The following is a 22329-nucleotide window of genomic DNA, read 5'->3' as shown; positions in this document are numbered from 1 at the left end:
TTCATAACTTGATCCATACAACTTACATGAGTATTGGTTTCGTATTGCTATTATAAGAATACACCCAACTTAATGTCGTATTTTCGTCTAAGATCCAGTAGTTCAAGACGATTCTCTGTTATTTTGAACCTTATTCGGCTTGAAATTTAATGGAAATTTAAGTTAAAGCCCTAACTTGGTTTCAAAAGAGAGTTATATTGATCGTTGTCATTATGAAAAGGTGATTACGAAGTAATAAGATAGAGAAAATAGATAGGGTAAAATTGTTATTATTTAATTATATAAGATAGAAAAACACTACTGTTATAATAATTAAAAAAGATAATAAATAATGGGTTATTATAAATACTGCATCACTCCGATCTTCATATCGGAGAGAAATTAAGGCCAGACGATGCTCTCTATCCAGGAGACGTAATTAGAGACTCTTGTGAAGACGCTAGGCCTGTTCCCGCCACACGGTTTGCCACCAAGGGAGGTGACACCTATTAGGCTGTACATGCAATAAGGTGTCTCCAGGGCAGCTTGGAGCGGCCCGCCAGAATCACCCTGTTAATAGATTATTTCAAAATTAAAATTTTATTTACAAACCTTTTAAATATTTAATATTCTATAAAAATCATTCAACATTTGCGTTAAATATGACAGTACCTAGTTAAGGAAACAGGATTTTTTCCGGAAATTTGAAACTTGTTCAGTGGTGCAAAAAAATCAGTAACACTACGTTTCAAGATCTGCAATCTGATCTCTTCTTCTAGTAAAAAAAACTAACCTAACTCATAATTAGATACTAGGTTAAAATAAACTAATCATACTAGAGTGTTACGACACGAGTAAGTCGGGAATCACAACCACCATGTTGTGTGTCAACTACACTAACTCTAAAACCAGCACTTAGAACGCACATAATAAATACTAAACACCACACTAATTATTAAAACTGAAATACAGAATACAATAGGTGGTTGGTCGGCGAATGCAGACCAATTGTTATGAGCAGATCGTAGATCTCTAAACGTAGTGCCATTGATTTTTTTTTTACTGAACGATGGTAAATGTCCGGAAAAAAATCCTGCTTCCCTCGCAATCCTGCCATCGTAAAAAACAAACTTTAAACAAAGAAGTACCTAGTTGTTTACTCATTTTGTAAGATCTAATGCAGAATTTCAAACATAGATGATTTATTTTTTAACATACTGTAATTATAAGATGTTTTGATCAAGTTCTGGAAATAAGTTTATGTAAGTCATGCCCATTGTTGAAATATTAATATAACCCCGAAAATCACGAAATAGTAAAATATCTAACACCTATAGTTCTATAGTAATGTATCTTAAATATCTTTAATGTAGCCTAATATATGGAAGATATTTACGGAAAAGATATTGATTTAACAGTATAAAAATTAATAACAAGTTTATAGAAAATATATATAATATAAGGAAATTTCAACAATAATTTGATAAAAATTAAAATTGCATTGTGACCTGTATTATGACACTGCTACATGCGTACGGGAAGCAGATGTAGTAGCTTCATACATTGCACCGCTATCATCATCTGTTCGGCGAACATATGTCTTTATGACTTAACCTCCAAATGATCCATGTATGATCAAATCAGTAAAATATTGCGAATATCTTCATTATATTGTATGAATAACACATAACATGACATAACACTGAAAAACTTTGTAGTGATCCCAACGACATTAGTTACAGAAAATAGTGTTAAGTTTAAATATTTTTAGGAGTATGTAGTTAGAGGCATGTTTTCGTAGGTGTTTAGCTTGCTGGCCTTTAGTTCTGAATAATTTGCAAAACGTAAGGTCTCTTTAATTTCCAGTTTTTGAAACTCATAGGGAGACTTCAATTTATTTGGTTAAGTCACGTCTGAGTTTGGATTAAGTTATTTAGAATTCAAAAATGTTGTGGAAAATTCTAGTTTTAAAATTAATGAGATCCAACAAGAGATAGAATATTCATTAGCGGACGTACTGGAGAATAGTTGTTTTTGAACGTTGCACTGAATTACCGGTATTGTTGGATTACTAGAAAGCTAGAAAACTTGTACACGTGAATTCTTTATGGACAGATAATTGAATATTATATATTTTACCATACCGTAGACGTAAATAAACATTTATCAAGACATAAAGCTCTCTTTTTATACGCAAATGAATCCCTCATGTAATACAAACTAGAAATAGACAAAGTTATGCAGTAGTCTATACACTTCCATTTTCGGATGCAAAATTTCTTTTGGAATGAACAAACCTTACTGCCAACATCTTGGAAAAACAGCAGAAGATTATAGTCAAATATTGTTGGCGAAATTGTCTTATAACTTTTGGAAACTTTTACGGCAGACCAAATTTGATTTGAAAGGTATTTAATATTCCTTCTAATCATTAGGAAAAATAATAGATTATAAATCATGTCATTGCACTAAGGTAAGGTCACTGTTATATTTCATACAGTAAAATAAACTATTATAATCATGTTAATCCTAAAAGTATTAGTATTTTGTGCCAAAAAGTTACTCTAATTTGTTGATCAAAAAATAAAAAAGTCATCTGCACTATTGACAAATTGAAAGTATAGGAGGTTTAATGAAAATAGTTTTGAAAAGTTTAAATAAAAAGCTGTACTTATATATTGATTCAGAATTACTACTTTTGGTATGGTGTTATATACTTTTGCCTTTATCGTTTTATGAGGGAATGTATTTATAAGCTATTATTGGATTATATATTATTTTTCTCCCAGTTAATAATTAAAAACTTTATTAATACACACAATACATATAGGAACGTCATATTTAAATAGCATTTTATAACGAAACACACTTGCCATTATCACGTGTACCAACTTAAGTGCTACTTATTCTATAAGCTATAGACTATTGTGTACACATAAATTAACTCACCGGGCAGGTGTCTCCACCGTTTATCGAGTCTCCGGCACAGAACTGGGAAGACTCTTGTATACCATTTTGTAATTTGGGACCGGCCCTGTAGGATACCTTGCAGACATTAAATGGTTTAAGCTGCAATTTCACTTTCTGTAGCACCTTACTACCTTTACGTACTGAAAAAACACCCAATATACAAAAAATATACTGAAAAATGTGAAACGCAAGTGGAAATATTAAATGTAATGAAGTAATACTGCTAATAAGTTTTAAGTTCCTTTCTTGTAGAAACTATTGTGTGATTAATCCTGATTGGTACATGTTCTTGCCAATATGCAGGAACTTATATAAAATATTAGGCCCTGTCATCAAACAAATAAAAGTCATTTTGTTTGTCATAAATGAATGAACAAAATTAATACATTCAAGAATGCGTACAGATGTTTTTACGATGCTAATCTTAAAATATGTAACATAACAAATTTGGATTTTTTTTCTTTAGCAACTCCCCTATAATTCCCGCGTAATTTTGGAATTTCATCTTAATTACACAATCACGCTAAACCTTGCTTTAAAAGCCTTGTGAAGCAAAAAAATACTCTTTATTTTTTTGCCTGCTGAGGTAAAAATCTTAAAGGACTAACTCTCAAATCGAAAAATCCTCTGAACAAAAATTTGAAATACAAACGTATGAGTTTTCAAAATCAACTTGTGGCATTCTAATTATAATATGGTTCAATACTATAGATATATTGTCCTTTATAAACTTCATACAAAACATGGATCGGAAGTTAAACCAAGAATTATCAATGAACGCATCAGATAGCTAGTAGATTCAGAAGTTGAAACAATTCAAAGGCCTGAGAATGTTATATATCCTTGGCTTCAGACATCTGAGGTTTATGAAGATCCAGTATTTCTCGTATTTAAGAGGTTAAGTGACCTAATAATTAGGGCTATGACATCATAAGGACTGGGATTTCTACGAGACACGAGGTTCTATATGTCGAATGATTTCATTAACCTTATTACAAAGAATTACCTTTAAATCAATCCCATAGAGAATATATGGTGCCAGAGATCAGGTGATAGATATTTGTATGATTTACAGCGGCAGGAGCTTTTAAAAGGAACAGGTTTTTCACAGCCAGGTTTTTACTAAATTGTCTAATAAATTAGTGACCCGCAAAATCAAATCAAATCAAATCAAAAAACATCTTTATTTCCATTATGGTACAAAAATTTAGAAATCATAGGAGCACAATTTTTAAATTTATAATATAAAATTACTTAATGTAATTAACACCAAAACATAAAACTGCAAACCAATTAAATTCTTATATATATATATATATATATATATATATATATATATATATATATATATATATATACATACAGTATTGTATAGACTGCTCTAATGATTATGGAAATGTTTCCTCACATAGGTGCAGAGCACCTGTGCGTGAGAGAATGAGTCCCATTAATTCAAAAATAATTATCTTAGGGAAATAAGATGTTAAGATAATGTTGTTTAGTAAAAAAATATATAATAGAAAAATAATTCATTTAATAATTATAAATACTGATAACGCTCATAGTGGTAAAGAAGAAAAAGCAATATGAGGTTACAGAAGAGACGCAATAGCAAACATACTTATCAGTGAAATTGAGAAATTCTGGTAAGTTTCTATAAATAATGTGAGAAACATAAAATGTATTTGTTTTTGAAAAAGTTCTATTTAGCCTGGGTGTAAATATGGAGGATGTAAAATTTCTTATTGCGTAATGGTGATTCGGAAATTCGAATATACTTCTGTAATTTTTGAAAATATATACAACAACTACTCTAACAAACAGCTGTCTTATATCCAAAACATCTATTTCGGTGAACAGCGCCTCCGATGCGTAATGCCTATTTTTTCCCAGTGCTGCTTTTAGTATTGCTTTCTGAGTTACAAACAGTGGATTTAAAATACTTCTATAACTAGCACCCCACATTATGATCCCCCCCTCTAAAAGCGATTGAACATATGCGAAATAAGCTACTCTTATTTCTTCTAAAGTTAAAAAGTCATGCAGTTGACGAAAAGCATAAATGAGTTTTCGAAGTCTCCGCAGCTCCTATGCCAAGAGCGCTGGAGTGACATAAAGACTGGAACTTACAATAAGTGGCAGTACTGTCATTCTATATAGTTTACTAAGGAAATTCAAGTTTACTAAGAAATAAAACATTAAATTTACTCACACCATCCCAGACTACCCCATCCAGTAGCAAGAGCATAACCATCCCCAGCAATATTGTCTCCCGTATGGAGACAGATGGGTCTGATATATTCGTTTAGATGTACTTCCCGGTTCAACCTATAGAGAGCGAGGTCATGGTACGCGATAGGACTTTGATAATCTGGATGGTTGATTCTCTCTATGATCTCGTACTGTTCAGACTTGGACAGATTTTGCTTGTCATCTGACGTGGTGGAAATGTCATAATCTCCTAGTCGCACCCACCTTGCCAGTCCTCTGTGGAAGTAAATTAATAATACAATATTTTTAATAATATTATATTTTGTTTAATAATATAATTATTGCCATTAATTGTATCAACACTAGTAAATGTAAAAATAAAATTGCAATTGGAAATATAAAAATCTCGTTAGGGGGTAAAAATCGTATAAAATGTATAGTAAACAGTCAGACTTGCAGGTTATGCAGTAAGAGATCTTTAACCATTGGTAACATTTCAATGTCTCTAAACTGTGTTAATTACTATCTTATTAGAAGAAAAGTGGGTCCAGAAAATTATAATCAACTGTTTCTTCCTGCATACATGATAGATTATTGTTTCAATGTAACCTACTTTAAATTATCTTTTGTAAGTAAAAGTTGTATATATCGTACCGCAACTTAAATAAAATCACCTGAGACCTAAAGCATTTAAAAATCATAAAACAATCATTCAACCATCAGTAATATTCAAATTGGTAAAGAAGATGGTCCATGTCACGGCAGTTGTCAGAAAATCCTTGATTTTTTACGAACAAATTCTAAAAAAGGACTTACACTTTGAAATTTCAAAAAGCAGTGTTCGGATTAACGAATAAAATTTAAATCATCTACATAAGTGATTAAAACTGTAATATTTCCATTACAAAATTGTAATTATTGACTCCAATGTTGGTGAGTGGCCTATTTTTCATATACTGTAATCATTTGATCAATGTTTAATAAGTAGGTTAGCACAAATAAATAAAACGTGATACAATCTGTCCTATGTAGCTTAGCCAGAAGATAACTCTATGAGTGTTTTTTTTTAAATATTATTGTTATCTACACTTTTTCGATTCCAAGTTACATAGAATGTAAAAATTTTTCCAAGTATCCGTTCTAAAATGGTAGACGTTTAAAAATGTTCAAATTAAACAAATTTCTTAGTATACAAGTTCAAAAAAAGATCGTGATACAAAAAATATAAATAAGAAGGTAAATCCAAATATAAACCACGTTGTAACATAAAATTAAGGATAACTGTGAAAAGGTTATGTGGCAGTTATTTTCCTTTGTTATTAAGAAACCCCAATTTAAGGGAGGATTAGTGCATTACCCTCAGCACATCTGTACAGTATGTAAAATGAATATTAGTACATTCTGCAATCATGAACCGTCCATTTTTATAACAAAGTTTATGCTGTAAAGCAAGTTTGCACAACAAAGAGTAAACAGTTTTTTTCTAAAAGTTGTTAATTACCATACATATTTTGTTTTCAACATCTGTTCTCCTTTTTATAAACTGTTTTCTTGTAATCTGCTGAATACCAAAAAAGTTTTTTTAGCATTAAAATCATTTATTTATAATATATTTGCCTGTTGGTTTTTATGTTCAAACAGTTTAAGTTATATTTTTAATCGTATACATTTAGGTATTAAAAACATTATTAATTAAATTAAAATTCTGTTACGTAGTTGAAGAACCTACCATAAGTAACTAAATAAATAAGTAAATATTATGGTATATAACAATAAATTACGGATTTTCATTTAATAAACGGTTTAACTTTGATCTAACTTTACATTTAAACTACAAACCCCTGTAACTTTGACTAATGCGACACTCATGTACATTTTTCTAAATATTTGGAGAAGACAACTGTTAGAAAACTAAATTTTTCTCACTTAACATTGACTCTATAGTAACACCAGATACAATGTTGGGATTTTCTTAAAATTGCTCAACTCTTTGACACAAATCAGTGAGAATTGAAATCAAACTACTACACTGATGCAGCACACTAAGCAAAATACGTTGTCTGATCTCACTCACTCGACTCAGCTAATAAGGAAAGATCTTTAGCTAAAACAAAAGAATTACTCATCTGCTCTCAATTAGTAACCGGCGAAGATACTCATTTAGATTTACTAAAATTATCCTAAGGATGTACACAGAATTCTACTTTATTAAGAACATTTACATGAACTTGCATAAAAATACTTAGTAGCAATATATTTTTGTTGATTTTCGTCTTTGCTGTCAATATTTAATGATCAATTCAATCAAATAAATTGAATGGCTAAATCAATTTGACAAATGCAAATAAAGCTGTTTACACTGATAATTAGGAATATAGAACCTGTAAAAGAAAAAACGTATTAACCAAAATTAATCTATAAATTATACTGAAATACTAATTTCAGTATTTTGTTTGGAAATAAATGCATTGAAATAACAACGGCACAACGCTTACTTGGTTCCGCTGTCAGTGCAGTGACCCGCGCTAATCACGAATCTCCTGCTGATCAAGCTGCCTCCGCATAACCACTCGATAGAATCTCTATTCCCGTAGCCTATCAAAGCCTAAAACATTTAAACAGAAAATATTTAATTTAACAGAAATAACGTGGCATATGAAAGTAACTGCAACTAATCTAACTAAACTACTTCAAAGCCTCCTGGAACTTCACTGAGTAATATTTCCATGGAGTTTCTTGATCTAATTTCTTACATTTTTAGGCTTATGGATCATAATTATATTATTGATATACCAAAATATATCAGGCCAACTCAATTATATTCCTGAAATATTACACCCTGTAAAGAATCAAATACAGTCGACAGTATGTTAAACAAAAACTGTCCACAATACTGATGGACCTCGTGTGCTTTCATACTGAATATTTGTGTAGTAACAAATAATATAAATTAAAATTGACCAAAAAGGTTTAGGCTGTGATAATGAAGCCATCTTAAACATACATACTTTCATAGTTTGCCTGAAGCTACAAAACAAAAACGATATATACCCTCCCTCTCCTACTCACCTGTAAGGGCAGATACGTATTTTTGGCGGTTTATATTTAAAACCTCTGACTGAGGACTGAGGTTGACTTTGCATAGAGTGGTTGAAAAATTTCAAGAATGTAACTGTGCGAGAAAATATTTTGTGCAGTATAAACGGGAAAACTTAGATGTTCTAATTACAATATTGTAACATAAGTTTTCCTAACTGTGAATAACATTTCTGAAAAAATAAGAGCGTAAGGTGCTAGACGTATAAAAGACGGGTAATTATAGGACTATGCGATCTAAAACTGTCATATTATTATTCAGTAGTTACTTTCTTATATTATTTTGTAAATAGAAATATACATGTTTTTATTGAATAAAACAGATTAGACGGTTGGTTCATAAAGCGAGGGTTTAATTACAAAATCACGATTGAAATTACTTCTCCCAGATTTTATTTTTCCTAATGCTCATGTATCTCTACTATGAAGAAACCAGTAGGATAATTATTTTGTGTGTGTGTGTGTGTGTGTGTACGCGCGCGGTGTTCGAGTAGTGTGTATTGGGTGTATGTGAGTGTGAGTGATTGGGGACGTGTCATTAGGTGGTGGGTGGGGGGTGGGAGGGTTGCAACTGCCATAGTCTTCTCCCATGCAACCAAACAAATCTGTAGTATATTCTTTTTAAATTATTAAAAACTTAATCAATTAATAATTTTAATGTTAAATATTTTTATATTTATTTCTACAGAAATTTTAATTATTTTGATAGATATCCTTTTTAGTTTGTTGTAATTAAGCTATAAAGTATAAGTAACAATGCGGTACAGTACAAGACTCATTCTCAAAACACAAGTTCTTACTTAGTTTGGGAATTAATTTCTAAGTTTTATCTTATAGAGATTTACAGCAACGTAACTAGTTATTGTAGTATATTCTATTCACTTAAGAAAATACATGTAAACTAAATGTAAATAATTTTGGATGAAGAAATAAATACTTTTTGACTTTGACTTTGATTTTAAAACCAACGTAAAACCGTGGTACTGCAAGAGTTATTTTGTATGTATTAGGATCTCGTTATTTAAAATATAGTAATTTCCGATGACAATTAAAAAGTTTTTTGAATGGCCAAGATATATCAAGGTTTAGAAAATAATGTTTATTACTTCTAATACTCTCATCTAGCAAACAGAAACGAAATTTAAATGTTGCACAAGGAAAGACTACTTGAAAAAACTCCATGGCACTAAAACTTGAAAATTTGCATTAAATGTTGAATGGCTTCATTTAAAATTGAAAAGATATATATATATATATATATATATATATATATATATATATATATATAGAGAGAGAGAGAGAGAGAGAGAGAGAGAGAGAGAGAGAGAGAGAGAGAGAGAGACTGGGCCGACAGCGTTGTACGAACCATATGTGGATACTCCCGAGGTTGTGCGTTCTCTCCTTCGGTGATGAGAGGTTCTCCGATTACGCAGGTATCGATCTTTTCTTCCTTTGCTTGGATAAAGCCTGGACTTTTGACAAATACAAACTCTGCGTATTCCCTGCATTCTGAAAGATTCAACATTTACATAAATTACTTCTATAACATTGTATTTATTTACTCACGTATCTAATTATTTGTATATTTGTTATTATTTATACCATTTTTGTTTTGTGGTATACACTTAATTTAAACTATGTACTACGTTGAAAATTTAATTTACTTGCTAAATCTTATGAGAAAACAAATACAACACATATAAATGTTCTTTGAATAACAATATATATATATGATATATATTTATATATATTTCTATCGTAAACACTGAAATAAATACATGTAAGGCTGAAATTTATGGGAGTAATTTTAGAAACATCTCTTATCATCTATAAAAAGTTTGTATTTTAATATAAACTATTATTCTATACGCTATATTCATACACGATTGTCTATCCTGAGTATGAGTTCAGAAGAGAAGAAACTCATTTCCTTATATTTAATTGTGGAAGAACATAGTTCTTGTTCCAATATCGTCTTTTATCACATATTATGTATTATATACTTAGTTTCTGGAATGTGAAATAAAACGTGTCATAAGAAATGATTTGACATTTTTTTCTATTTAATATTTCTTATTCTGCTTCTTTAACATTTATTGGTATATACAGAAACACATACAGATAATGTTGATCGTAGGATATAACAATAAGTTATGGTTTGATTTAATTTTATAATTTCATAGTTTCAGTCTTTAGACAATTTTTATATAAAGTGGTAAAACAAAATTCTTCCACTTCATGAGAGATTATATATGCAGTATATTTTTAACAATTTGTAAACCAAGCTAATAAAAATTGTTGGTAAAAGTATTTAACAGTTATACCCAAAGAATATCATGTATATATATATACATATATTGAAGAATATCAACATTATATTAAAATTTAATTTAATGTTCGTCCCAATAATTAATATTAACTTCTACGAATTGACATGGAACTATTATCAAGGTTTCTATTTTTATAGCCAATCTCTTAAAAAGCGTATACTGGAAATTCTTTACTTAAATAACCAAACCAAACTCCAAATAACCATATTATTCTGTGATTTAATGTGAACAATTATGTTACTCGCCTTTACAGTATACTTGCATAAATTCCTTTTTTTATATTTACTTTTCTTAAATTTTACTATTTAACCCAGCAGAACCTTTCTTAATAGCATAAGTTCTAGATAAAAAGAATAATAAATGCCATAGCAACGTACTCTGTTTACTCTTAGATCCCGCAGGCGAAGGCCATGAAGAATTTGTTCCAGTAAAAGGCAGTGGAGGAGGGGGCTTCGGACTATCTAAAGGCTCGCAGCAAACGACTGGTTGAGGAGTTGTGAAGCGACACTGTATGACTTTTCTTCTCTTTTTAAGGTCTTGCATAGCCTTGGGACAATTCATCGCTGGCTTGCAGATCCAGGTCTTCCCGCCTGATTGCTTACAGACATCACCTGTCACATTTTACAAAAGTAAATACTACACAATAAGTAGAGTATTGAAATACTTATATAAGTTAGCTTATCATTTTGGATAGCCTTCGGACAATTCATGACCGGCTTGCCGATCCAGATCTTCCCGCCTAAGCAAGCTTAACATTTTGGAACCTTGGTTAAGTTTTTTTTAAAGTAAGTCAAAGGTATGAGCAGCACTAATATGTGGTAAAAGTGTTCTCACTAACTGAGATCCTACATTTTTTATCCGTTCTTTTATGTAAAAGAGACACGACAATTTTAGATGATGAAATATTAAAAATATAATATCAAAACGGTACTGTAATCTCTTCTTGTATTAAAATACCATTTGGAGAGATGAATTGTCATAACGCTATTGTGTTCAAAAATAGATTTAATTTCCATTTAGCTGTGCTCAGTTTATTTTGGGAAACAATTTAAAACTTAGAGTAAGATTAATATTAAATATATTAAAAATGGACAATAACTTTAACATAGAAGGCAGCACCAGATTATAAAAAAATTCATCAGGGAAAATAGTCCAAATTATCGTCCTTTGTTTAAGATTCAGCCAATGGACTACGCCCACATTCTTTATTTAAGGATTATAATATTGGCTTAGCAGTTTCCATTTAATAATAATAATTCTTTTATTGCATTTTAGCAATAAGACATTGCATTGAAAAAGTCAGGTTTAAGTATTTGTAAAAAATCCCTACTATACACATTCATACTTACAATACTCATTCAAACATACATCTCTTGTCCATTCACGCCAACATTCATTCAAGATGAGACTCGGGGCTCTACTAATTAATTTTTATGTAAATGTTGATTCTAATTCTCCCAGCAGCCAGCCATGAACTCTTCGACAGAATAAAACGCATTGGACACCAGTAAGCGCTTTAGAAGAGCTTTAAACTGGTTTAAATTATCCGATTGCATAAGACCCTCAGGGAGCCGATTGAGAAATTTGACTCCAGCCTGTGACGGCAAGCGTTCAAAATCCACCGTTCTATGCTGTTTTGCACGGTAACTCTTTTCGCCTCTGGTTTCGTAAGAGTGAATGCCACTACTCCGAATAAGAACACATTTCGATCGACAATACAGGGCAACCTCCAATATATAGAGGCAGGGCAGAGTCAGCAATTCGAGCTCCCTGAAAGCATCCCTGCACGACTCTCTGATGTTTAATTGGAAAATTATTCTGACAGCTTTTTTTTGTAGTCTGAATACTCTTACTAGATTGTATTTGGCACAGCTGCCCCAAAGTCTTAAACCATATGTCAGGTATGGATAAATCTGGCCAAAGTAAGCCATTCTTAAGACTTTTTGTGAACAATAGTTGGCAAGGTTACGCAGGGCGTAGATGTCTGAAGTAACACGAGCACAGATATAGTCCACATGATTGTTCCAGGTCAGACCTTTGTCGAGGTACATCCCTAGGAACTTGGTAGAGTCAGTATTCTCCAAGAGCTCATTTTTTACAAAAACTGCCGGGTGGCTTACATCTTCACTTTGTCGGAGACAAAAGTTGATGACATTAGATATTGTACTGTTTGTTCTTAAGTTGATCTCAGAAAAATTTTGAATGCAGCAATTGACAGCAATGAATGATTTAATTTCAAGATTTTCTTTCGAAGTTGATTTTATGCAGAGAGTCGTATCATCGGCATAATGAATTATCTTTCCATTTTTGATCGATGAATTTAGTCGATTTACATATAGAAGAAAAAGAACCGGCCCAAGAATAGATCCCTGTGTGACTCCATGAACCAGTTTATTTCTCCTCGACATGACACCTGAGATCTGCACACACTGGTATCTATCCCTGAGATAAGATGAGATCCATTTATGAGGGAGACCCCGAATACCACAAAGTTCTAACTGGTTCATCAGTGTCTCATGATGCACGCAGTCAAACGCCTTGGAAAGGTCGAGAAATACTCTCAGCACATGTCCTCGCCTCTCCAACCCATCGACAACATTATCCAGAAGGTTCGAAATTGCATCGATTGTAGATTTGTTTTTCCTGAATCCAAACTGATTTGGAATCAAAATCTCAAAACGCTCCAGAAATGCATTTAGCCGAATCAGAAAGGCAGCCCCAAAGACTTTACTGAATACCGGCAGGATTGAAATCGGCTGGTAGTTGCTCATATGCCTGGAATCGCCTTTCTTAAAGATACGTGTTAATTTAGCAGTCTTTAAAATTGATGGGAAAGAGCCTTGAATGAAAAAAAAGCATATTAATTGGGCTAGTGGTGTCAATTTACGCTGAAAGCATAACTTGAGCAACCACACTGAGACACCATTTATGTCGGTCGACTTTTTTTATTTCAATCTCTGTATGATGCGGACCACCTCATTCTCGTCGACACGGGTAAAGACCATGGATGTCAGCGGTTCCGGATTTCGACTCGTACCGCAGCCGGACCTCCCACAAAACTAAGCAGAAGACACCGAAGAGAAATAGGCACTGAACTCATTAGCTATGTGTTCTAGCTGTGTAAAAATTATATCTTCATTAACAATTTCCAAACATTTTAAACTTTTTGGGGAGTTTAGTTTGGCGGTTTGGTTAATAATTTTCCAAGCCGTTTTTGAAAAATTGTCACAGTTCCTTTCTCATTTTTTTTTATAAAAATTGAATGATAAAATTTTATTTTTTCCTGGAAGTTAAAATACCGCGAGTAATCCACGTATTCTGTTTAACCATTTTTTACTCTACTGGTTTTTAAAGGACATGACAAATTCAGATAAAAGATGAATCTATTGTTGAATCCATTAAACATGTCATCTAGGCAATTATAATCGTCTAGGAAATCTCAGGATTCCGGCGCTAGATGCATTTTCAATTCATTAATATTTTTTGGTCACACAACGCGTTTGTATTGGAGCTCCGATGCCCCATCTCCATCCTGCGGGCAATCATCAATAAGAACCTGCGCGAAATGGTCTGAGATGGCCGCATTCAAAACAGAAACAGAGACATTGTAGATATTGGTAATCACGTTGACGATAGCTGTTCTTGTCAAAGCGGTTACCCTAGTCGGTGAGCTCACTGACCAATTAAGTCCAAGAAAATTTAGAATGTACCGTAGCCGCTAGGACATTTAATCATCATCATCGCTGGGACAATTTAAGATCAGTTTATTCTGTTGGCTGAAGATTTCAACTGCGTTAGCAAAGTTTCACCGCGGTGTCGAACGGAAACTTAGATGATAGCATCACATAAGCCGCGTAAGCGTATGAGCTAGGAAATAAATTGTGTTAGGTCTTATGACGAAATTTCCGCAATGTGTTTTGAATTTTATTTGATCATAAACTTAAGTCCCACAATCATCAACCTTGACCGGCCGCTCCTGGTGCAAATTGAAATCGGCGAACCGGTCTAAACACTCGATAATACAAATAAGAAACTCTTTTTATGGTTTATCAACACTGCCAATTTGTATAAATGGCCGAACTCAAGTTCAATAAACATTGAATCACAAAAAGTATTTGCTCCACTAGGACTCGAACCAACTCGAAAAATATTGATTAAATTTAGTTATTGCCAGTTTTAAAAAGTTCTTGACTTAATAAAAGTCGTTTGACAGGTATTTCGTCTTCAAATCATATGTTAACTTATTTATTTAAACGCATATGTAACAGATGCGGCCAAATACAAAATAATTGAATCGTAAAAAGTAAGGGATCTGTGGTGTAATGGTAGCACATTCACCTGGCAAGTGAGAGATTCAAGGTCGAGTACCAGCATATACATAAATGTAAAAGAGTTACTGGCTAAGAATAAAACATAAAATATAGGTACTATAAATATTAAGTAAATATACGAGTGTATTAAAAATTACAATATTTCTTAGTACGAGTATAAAGCTAGTATTCTAAAATAAAATCAGATTAATTTTGCTATATTTTTATTATAGACTACCAAACATTTCTCATATATATATATATATATATATTATATATATATATATATATAAAAAAAATCATTCGACTCGAGAGATTTTTCATTAAGATTTTGTAAAAAAATTTTTATTATTGTTAGATTATTTTAAATAAACAGCTAACGAATATCGAAGAAAATTGAACATTACAACTGTTATAGAGTCTTTTATTTTACATTCAACACTAAATGTTTGATTTTACAGATTCATATAACGACCTTTGAAGAGTATTTTCATCGATTTCATGCCAGTCCCAAAAGTGGTCTATAACTTTACTATATATTGCTATCTACTTATGTAAATCTAACACAATATTTCCATAGAAGCGTAAATTATCTTATTTTCGCAACATGTTAAATATACGAAGAAATGGAAAGGTTGTATTGTACGACGAGCTTAATGAACCTTTCCTAAAGTTGTTTTGTATTCTTTTAAAAATAGTTAATGTATGTTTAAAAAAACAGATATTTCCTTTCATATTTTCTTATATTATTTATAAACAAGGCATGAACTTGCATATATTTATTTAAAGTAATAAACATGTTAAATGTAACAAGTATATATTATGGATATTAATAAATGAAGCTTTGCTCTTGTGTAACATATGTTTATATTTATTTTAACAAAGTATTCTACATATTCTACATTAGAGCTATTAACTTTATTGATGCTGTAATTTTATGCTAACATGTTTATGTGTGGTCATTAAAAGTAGTAAAAATCTGTATTATATGGTACTATATTAATAAATTAGTAGTTACTTTTGCAGGAAATATAATACAGTTAAATTTTTACGTTTGAAATTCTATTAGAAGTAGCAAAGTGACATTTGTTTCCAGAAATATATTTCATAGACATATTTCCATAGGACACTCCAATAGTAAAACAATTTATTTGGTAAGGGTTCAAAATGGATACTTTATTTAAACCACTTTTACTGTAATCAAAAAAAGCAAATCATACCATTAAAATGCTTACACGCTTTGAATTTATGTATATTATTATGCAAGCCATCTCATGAAAGAACTGAACTATTTTCCTCATAGGGTTTTCGTAATAACATTTTCATAATAAGAATCACTGTATAGTTTTTATCCAAATAATTGTGTTACTGTAATGCAAATTACTATGTTTATATGTTTTTATATTTAGCTGATTCCATAAAACCCCAAAATAGTATGCACACGTTCGGTGAAAGACTGTTGCAACTGTTAATATGTTAATAATGTAAGACCCCAAAATCACTGTTATCTAAATTTAATGTAATAAAAAGATTCAATTTATGAAATCGACTGATAAAGATACTTTATTTACAAAAATTCCCATACGCCATTTTCAATTAAGAGGTTAGACAAAACCTGAGTAATGTTTACTAATAACGCTTAGTAATGAATATATATAAAAAAAAAATGTGATTCAATCAGATAAACTAATTTTTAAGTACTTTTTATAAAATCTTCATTATATCCTTTTTCAGAACTCTAAAATATCCTAAAATATTGCAAGAAAATTCTACAAAGAACAAACTAACCAAGAGAGAAATTCGGCGGCTCCTGCCCATCGCTGAGACTCCAGAAGACGCAAAGGCACACCAGTGCCGGTATCGGTCCTCTGGGCACCATGGCTGATACTGACAGAATACTAAACACCACTCTTGAGGTAAAGTTGTGTCGCTTCGGTCGGCTGGTGGTGACTGGACATTTCGCGTTCTCCAGCCGAAGCTTTAAATACTCAGCCAGCGCCACCGCTATCATCTACGTCATGTTTCCGTCCTCCTTCTGATGACCAGCTCATAAGAACGGAACCTATGGTTTTATACGTTTAATCACCCGTTCACATGGTCTTTGTAAAGATTAAAAATAAAACTGCAAATATCTGCTTAAACTGAGACCGTGCTATATAGGTTGAGGCAAAATTACGGAATATAACTAGTCTTGGTTTTCAGTTATATATATTTTAAAACGTTACTATATGTGGAATGAACAGGAACTCCGCTTAATATCTACAGAACTTAATATAAAAATAATTGATAAAAAACCCGTTGTAGGCTTTTTAAATTAGAAACTATATTTTTGACTAATAAATTTGATATATAGAGAGGGTGATAAATAAACTAAAATAAATAATCTTATCTTCTACATTGGAAAAGCCTTCTTCTATATAAACGTGAATCGCTATTAGTTTTGCTAAACAGTAATGGAACGGAACGAGAATGGCTGGACCCTTCCGGCTAATTATTTTTTTATATTCGTTGAAGACCAAAGAAGGTTAAAAAGAGAGAAAATTTAGAAAAATATTTCAGAATATTAAAGAATTGCGAAAATAATTAAAATATTTACAACACGTAATCTCAAGTGAACTGACACTTAATAGCTATTAACACGTTTAGCTAAAGTTCATGAAAGAGGCAGAAACATTTCTTTTCTTTCAAGTTTTAGGAAGTATTTGAAATACAGTCCATACATGATATAGTAGTGTAATGCACCTTTTAAATACTGTATCATCTAAATTTTAAATTATATTACATCAGTGTAAAATGAACAACCCAATGCACTAGAAATACTATTAAACGCAATTGAACTGCGTTGGAAATTTTGGTTGCCTCCCTTGACATTGTGTACAACATTTGTAGATTAGCTTAATGGGTGTCAAAATGATGGCACAATCGCTTCAACAGGAAACAGAACACAAATAACGAAAGTAAGTTGGATAAAAAATCCCAAATGTGTATGTAATTTATTGGTCAGTGAAAAAACAAACTCACATGTGAATCCGTAAATAAATTAGAATTGAAGTAAATTCAAAGGCCCCTTACTGACTAATTTCAGCGCATTAAATTCTTAGTCATGCGATACACAATTTTCATAATTGGGACAAGTAGGCAAACTTTAAGTATGACACTTAAAATATTTTATACTGGAGCTGGTTAATAATTGGTGGTAGTAGATTCTTAGTAGCCCAAGTAGGTCTTGTAAACTAATAATTATATATTCTTGTATGGGCAATATCAACTGTAAGATCGTAAATAAATTAGACCGGAAGAAAATGTAAACGGCTAGAACTGACTCTTTTTATTCGCAGTAATATTTCAGTCGTACTTGAGTTATGTATTTTATTCATTGGGACAAAATGAAACACAATATATTTATAGATATTTATTCCTTATAATATTACGGAATACATATCAGACATAAAGTTAATTTAAACAGCAATGGGTTGACACTTTTAGTTAAAATTAGGTGTACAAGACTTACATGTAATTAAATTAGTAAAAGAAACAGCAAAAAAAATCAGTGTTATTTATTTTTGGTTCTCTTAACTTTTAATATTGATATGATACGTACCTGATATGTCTACTCCTGTTTTAAAAATACTTCGTCTTCATCAGATTACATTATAATCCATACATACATAACTTTCACTAAGAAGGATACGCCCTTCGATCTTAAAAATTGTGAAGTTGAGACCTAGAATCTTTTCCCGAAACACTATATAATTTGGTAAGTTAATGATAATATTTATGTTTAACTATAACATTTTAACTTGTATTACACAGCTTTGCACTTTAAAACTTATTAGATGTTTCAGCTGAGGTTCTTCAAAATAAACTAAAACATGTGTTAACATTTTAATTTTGTACCAGGTTAAGTACGTTAATAGTGGAATGCAGTTAACAAAGTTTCTTTACAGATGGTATTCTAGATTGTACAAATGGGAAATCAAACACATCTTATGCATTAGAAACACTTTATTTAATGTATTTTTAGAAGGATTAAATCAATCTAATAAAACTCACCTTAATGACCAGACACTAAATGCAAAGTACTAACCAAAAATCGTTGAAGGGACACCGTGTGTCCATCGTGTTTACGTCAAGGAATCAAGTATAGGCATATTTCTATTCCGAAATACCACCCACAAATTATTTTACAACTATTTTGAGAAGGGCCTTTATTTATTAACTATTATATATAGGACCCATTTTTGCAAGTTGATACGCTCACAAACACGTAATGTCACCTTAATTTTTATTTGAATCAATATAAATTAACTTTCGTTGTGTGATACATATAGTATTGACGTATATTATTATCTAACATCTATTATAGATGGGATTATTGGCGACTTGAATCCAATCATTTTATTCTGGAATTTATGTAATAAACAAAATTGTGAATTTGAATATTTTTGGTATGGAATTTGGTTTCCTTGGACATTATAGGACTGCATTTTTACAGTAGCTGAAAAATGGAGGAACTGAGCATTACTATGATTCGAAAAACCATTCACTCCATGACTACAATTTGAGGAAACAAGTGAGCACAGTGAGTCCGTGATTACGTATATTAATTAGAAACGTAAAGCAATTCATCAGACATTAAATGCAACGTACTATGAAAATATTAGATTGCGTCAATTTTTATTGATGATATACACAATACTGGTTAGGTATATAAATACTCCTATAATTTTTAGACCGAACCAAAGCAATTTTATGATATGGTGAACATGGGTTGGGAAGCAAAATCTTGTACTTTACTGTATCAGGTTTACAGACGATCGTTCTTTCGAAAAGAAATACTGAGGGCACAAAGAAAGGTGGCTAATTTTGTGACCCAAAAATTAGGCATAACTTTCCTCTTATTAAAACCAATCTTTAATATTATTAGTATATCAGGCTAGTTTAAAAGGTTCGCATGTCTACGTAGGTTTGTCAGTACATTATATTGGTAATTGTTTAAGTACATTTTTTCATCTAAAACTGCAAATCTAAAACAAACCTTTTCCTCCAGATATTGCGTTGGAGAATGGCAAGCGAATATGGATAATAATAACATTTCACCCTTTTGATCGGTAAGAATATGCAAACTTCCAACTCCAGGCTCATTCCGTTCTTGAAACATCCTGCAGAAAGTTAGGCTCCACTATGGCTCACCCCATTCATATGGAGGTAATGCGTGTACCATCAATCTCAATAGTAACTTTACACTTATGAGGAGACATATAAAATCTCAAGTTAAAACCTTAGATCTCTTATTGCATGGAAACATTATAAAAAACACGTGTGTTTTAGATAAAAACGTGCTGAAACATTTTTGTCAATTCTAATACTAATAAAGTGGTATTGCATAAAATAATACCTTCACTTTGGCTCTATATTGAGTGACTATGACTAGTCATAGGAGACTACTACACAGTAAAGCCGTCTGCCATATCCAATGCGTTGAAGATTCGTCTGAGTTACAACTTCGTATAAGTTAGCCTTATAAACTATTATTCATGTCATGTTTTATGTTTTAATTTTCAGTCTCAATAAAAACCCCACTTTCCTTAAACGTAAATAAATTAATATTTTTATTTTTTTGGTTATTTCTAAAATTTTCCGAAGCTGGGTTATAATGTTGTTACGGTATCATATTGCAAAATCCAAGTTTCACATACTTTTAATAAGCGCTATATATATATATATATATATATATATATATATATATATATATATATATATATATATATATATATATATAGGAGCGAAATATTTCGTCATTCAGTAGTTGTACTAGGTTAGTAGTCCTAAATATCAGAAAAGGAAAATAAGTATCTTTTAAATAATTATTATTAAAAAAGGACGTACTATATCCTTCAATTGTTTTTATTTCATAGGTATATTTTTATTTTAAGTTTTGGGTTATGAAAGCTTATTTATGTAAAGCATTGCTTACAAAGGTTTACATTGAAACAGATATTAAAACAAAAATTCAAATATGTAAAGTAAGATAGTTGAGATGACTGAAAAGTAACGATGAAATTACGCAATCATGCATTGAAATTGTAGATTGTACTTGCAAAATTGGACGATAATTTAACACATCTCTTTCCGGACGCAGCAAAGTTAAGCTTTTTTGAAATTCGTCCGATCGTCCGTCCGATTAGCCGCAGGACTACTACACGTGTGGGATCTAACACTTGGGATTCCTGTGTTGGTGAATGAAAGTCTTCACATAACTTCATCGCTTAAGGGTAACTTGGATATCTTTACGAGGCAATCTTTATCCGAAAAATTCGAAAGATGAAACCTAGTTCTAATATCCTCTTGTAAAGGAGAAAAGTTTGATTTTTGGGTAGACGATATATATATATATATATATATATATATATATATATATATATATATATATATATATATATTGGTCTCGAACAGTCTGAATATTACATAATACGTGTAGTGAATGTTTGGAAAGTAATGACTGAATAGGGAAATGGAGTTATTACTTAGAAACAGCTTCTTCAAAATTATAATGCCCTCATCACCTTCGTATTGAAGTGTATGGAGCGACTTCCTTATCTATTATACGGATAATGTGCACTTAGGAACGTATATACTTATCTCCCATAATTACGTATGAGTGACGGTCAACTCTGAGAAGAGCTGCAAAACGATTTCTAGTTATAATTTTAATTCGTACAAACGCAGACAAAGTACTAATCGAGAAAGCTGTACATACTCTCTACTGAATTTCGTTCGTTAAACCTAATAGTTTCCAATTATTAATGAAACGGATTGGTAGTAGGACTAATATGAGTTTGGTCCAGTCTCACCGAGAAAGGCGTCAAATAATTAATTTCATACATATATAATAAAAAAATATTTACATTTATCAGTTACACCTATACAAGGTTTGAAACTTTTCCGTAGTACTAAATTACTAATCCTGCATTACAAACAATACTTTCCTGCATATCTATTCTTACCATTGAAACGAAGACTATCCTGGTGAAGCCTCTCGCACCAAGTTAGGTTTTAGGTTAGTTCAAAGTCTGTAAAATAAAAATAAAACGCAGAGAGTACGCGATAAGAATAATATACTAATCTGAAAAAGGAGAGTTCTATTAACTTTCGAATGAAATAACACAAAATAATACGAATTGTTATTATTCTCATCTAAACATTTCGGCAAAAATTGTGTGTTATACTAGTAGCTGCCTAGAATCTTACATTTATTATTTAATTAAAATACACAAAAACCATAAAAAATAAAACTATATATATATATATATATATATATATATATATCAAGTGATTTTATTTTAGTTTTATGCAGTTTTACATATATGCAAGAAAATTAATGAAGGAGTATTTATTGGAATTCATTCGTAGTCGACTTTCAGTGATATAAG

General features: G+C 31.3%; 1 protein-coding gene across 1 annotated transcript; it reads right to left on the bottom strand.

The window, feature by feature from the left end:
- Positions 1-255: 255 nt before the first annotated feature.
- Positions 256-11189, bottom strand: LOC124366595 (serine protease snake-like). Its single transcript, XM_046823191.1, has 6 exons — positions 10964-11189; positions 9623-9765; positions 7656-7765; positions 5162-5436; positions 2929-3089; positions 256-549 (listed from the first exon to the last, which is right to left on the bottom strand). Exons 1-6 carry the CDS (start codon positions 11145-11147, stop codon positions 382-384), a joined length of 1041 nt encoding a protein of 346 aa, XP_046679147.1. The 5' UTR covers positions 11148-11189; the 3' UTR covers positions 256-381.
- Positions 11190-22329: the final 11140 nt, after the last annotated feature.

This window comes from Homalodisca vitripennis, chromosome 7, assembly GCF_021130785.1.
Source record: "Homalodisca vitripennis isolate AUS2020 chromosome 7, UT_GWSS_2.1, whole genome shotgun sequence".
Taxonomy (NCBI): domain Eukaryota; kingdom Metazoa; phylum Arthropoda; class Insecta; order Hemiptera; family Cicadellidae; genus Homalodisca; species Homalodisca vitripennis.
Note: the sequence above shows the minus strand (reverse complement) of the source record. Positions and strands in the feature narration are given on the sequence as shown.

Bases quoted from the DNA above. Each gene is read 5' to 3' on its own strand.
- LOC124366595 (XM_046823191.1), bottom strand. From the start codon at position 11,147: ATGAATTGTCCCAAGGCTATGCAAGACCTTAAAAAGAGAAGAAAAGTC. The intron at 7,766-9,622 runs GTTCGTACAACG...TAAATGTTTTAG, and splicing joins CTCGGGAGTATCCACATATG to GCTTTGATAGGCTACGGGAA. The intron at 5,437-7,655 runs GTAAGCGTTGTG...TTACTTCCACAG, and splicing joins TGCACTGACAGCGGAACCAA to AGGACTGGCAAGGTGGGTGC.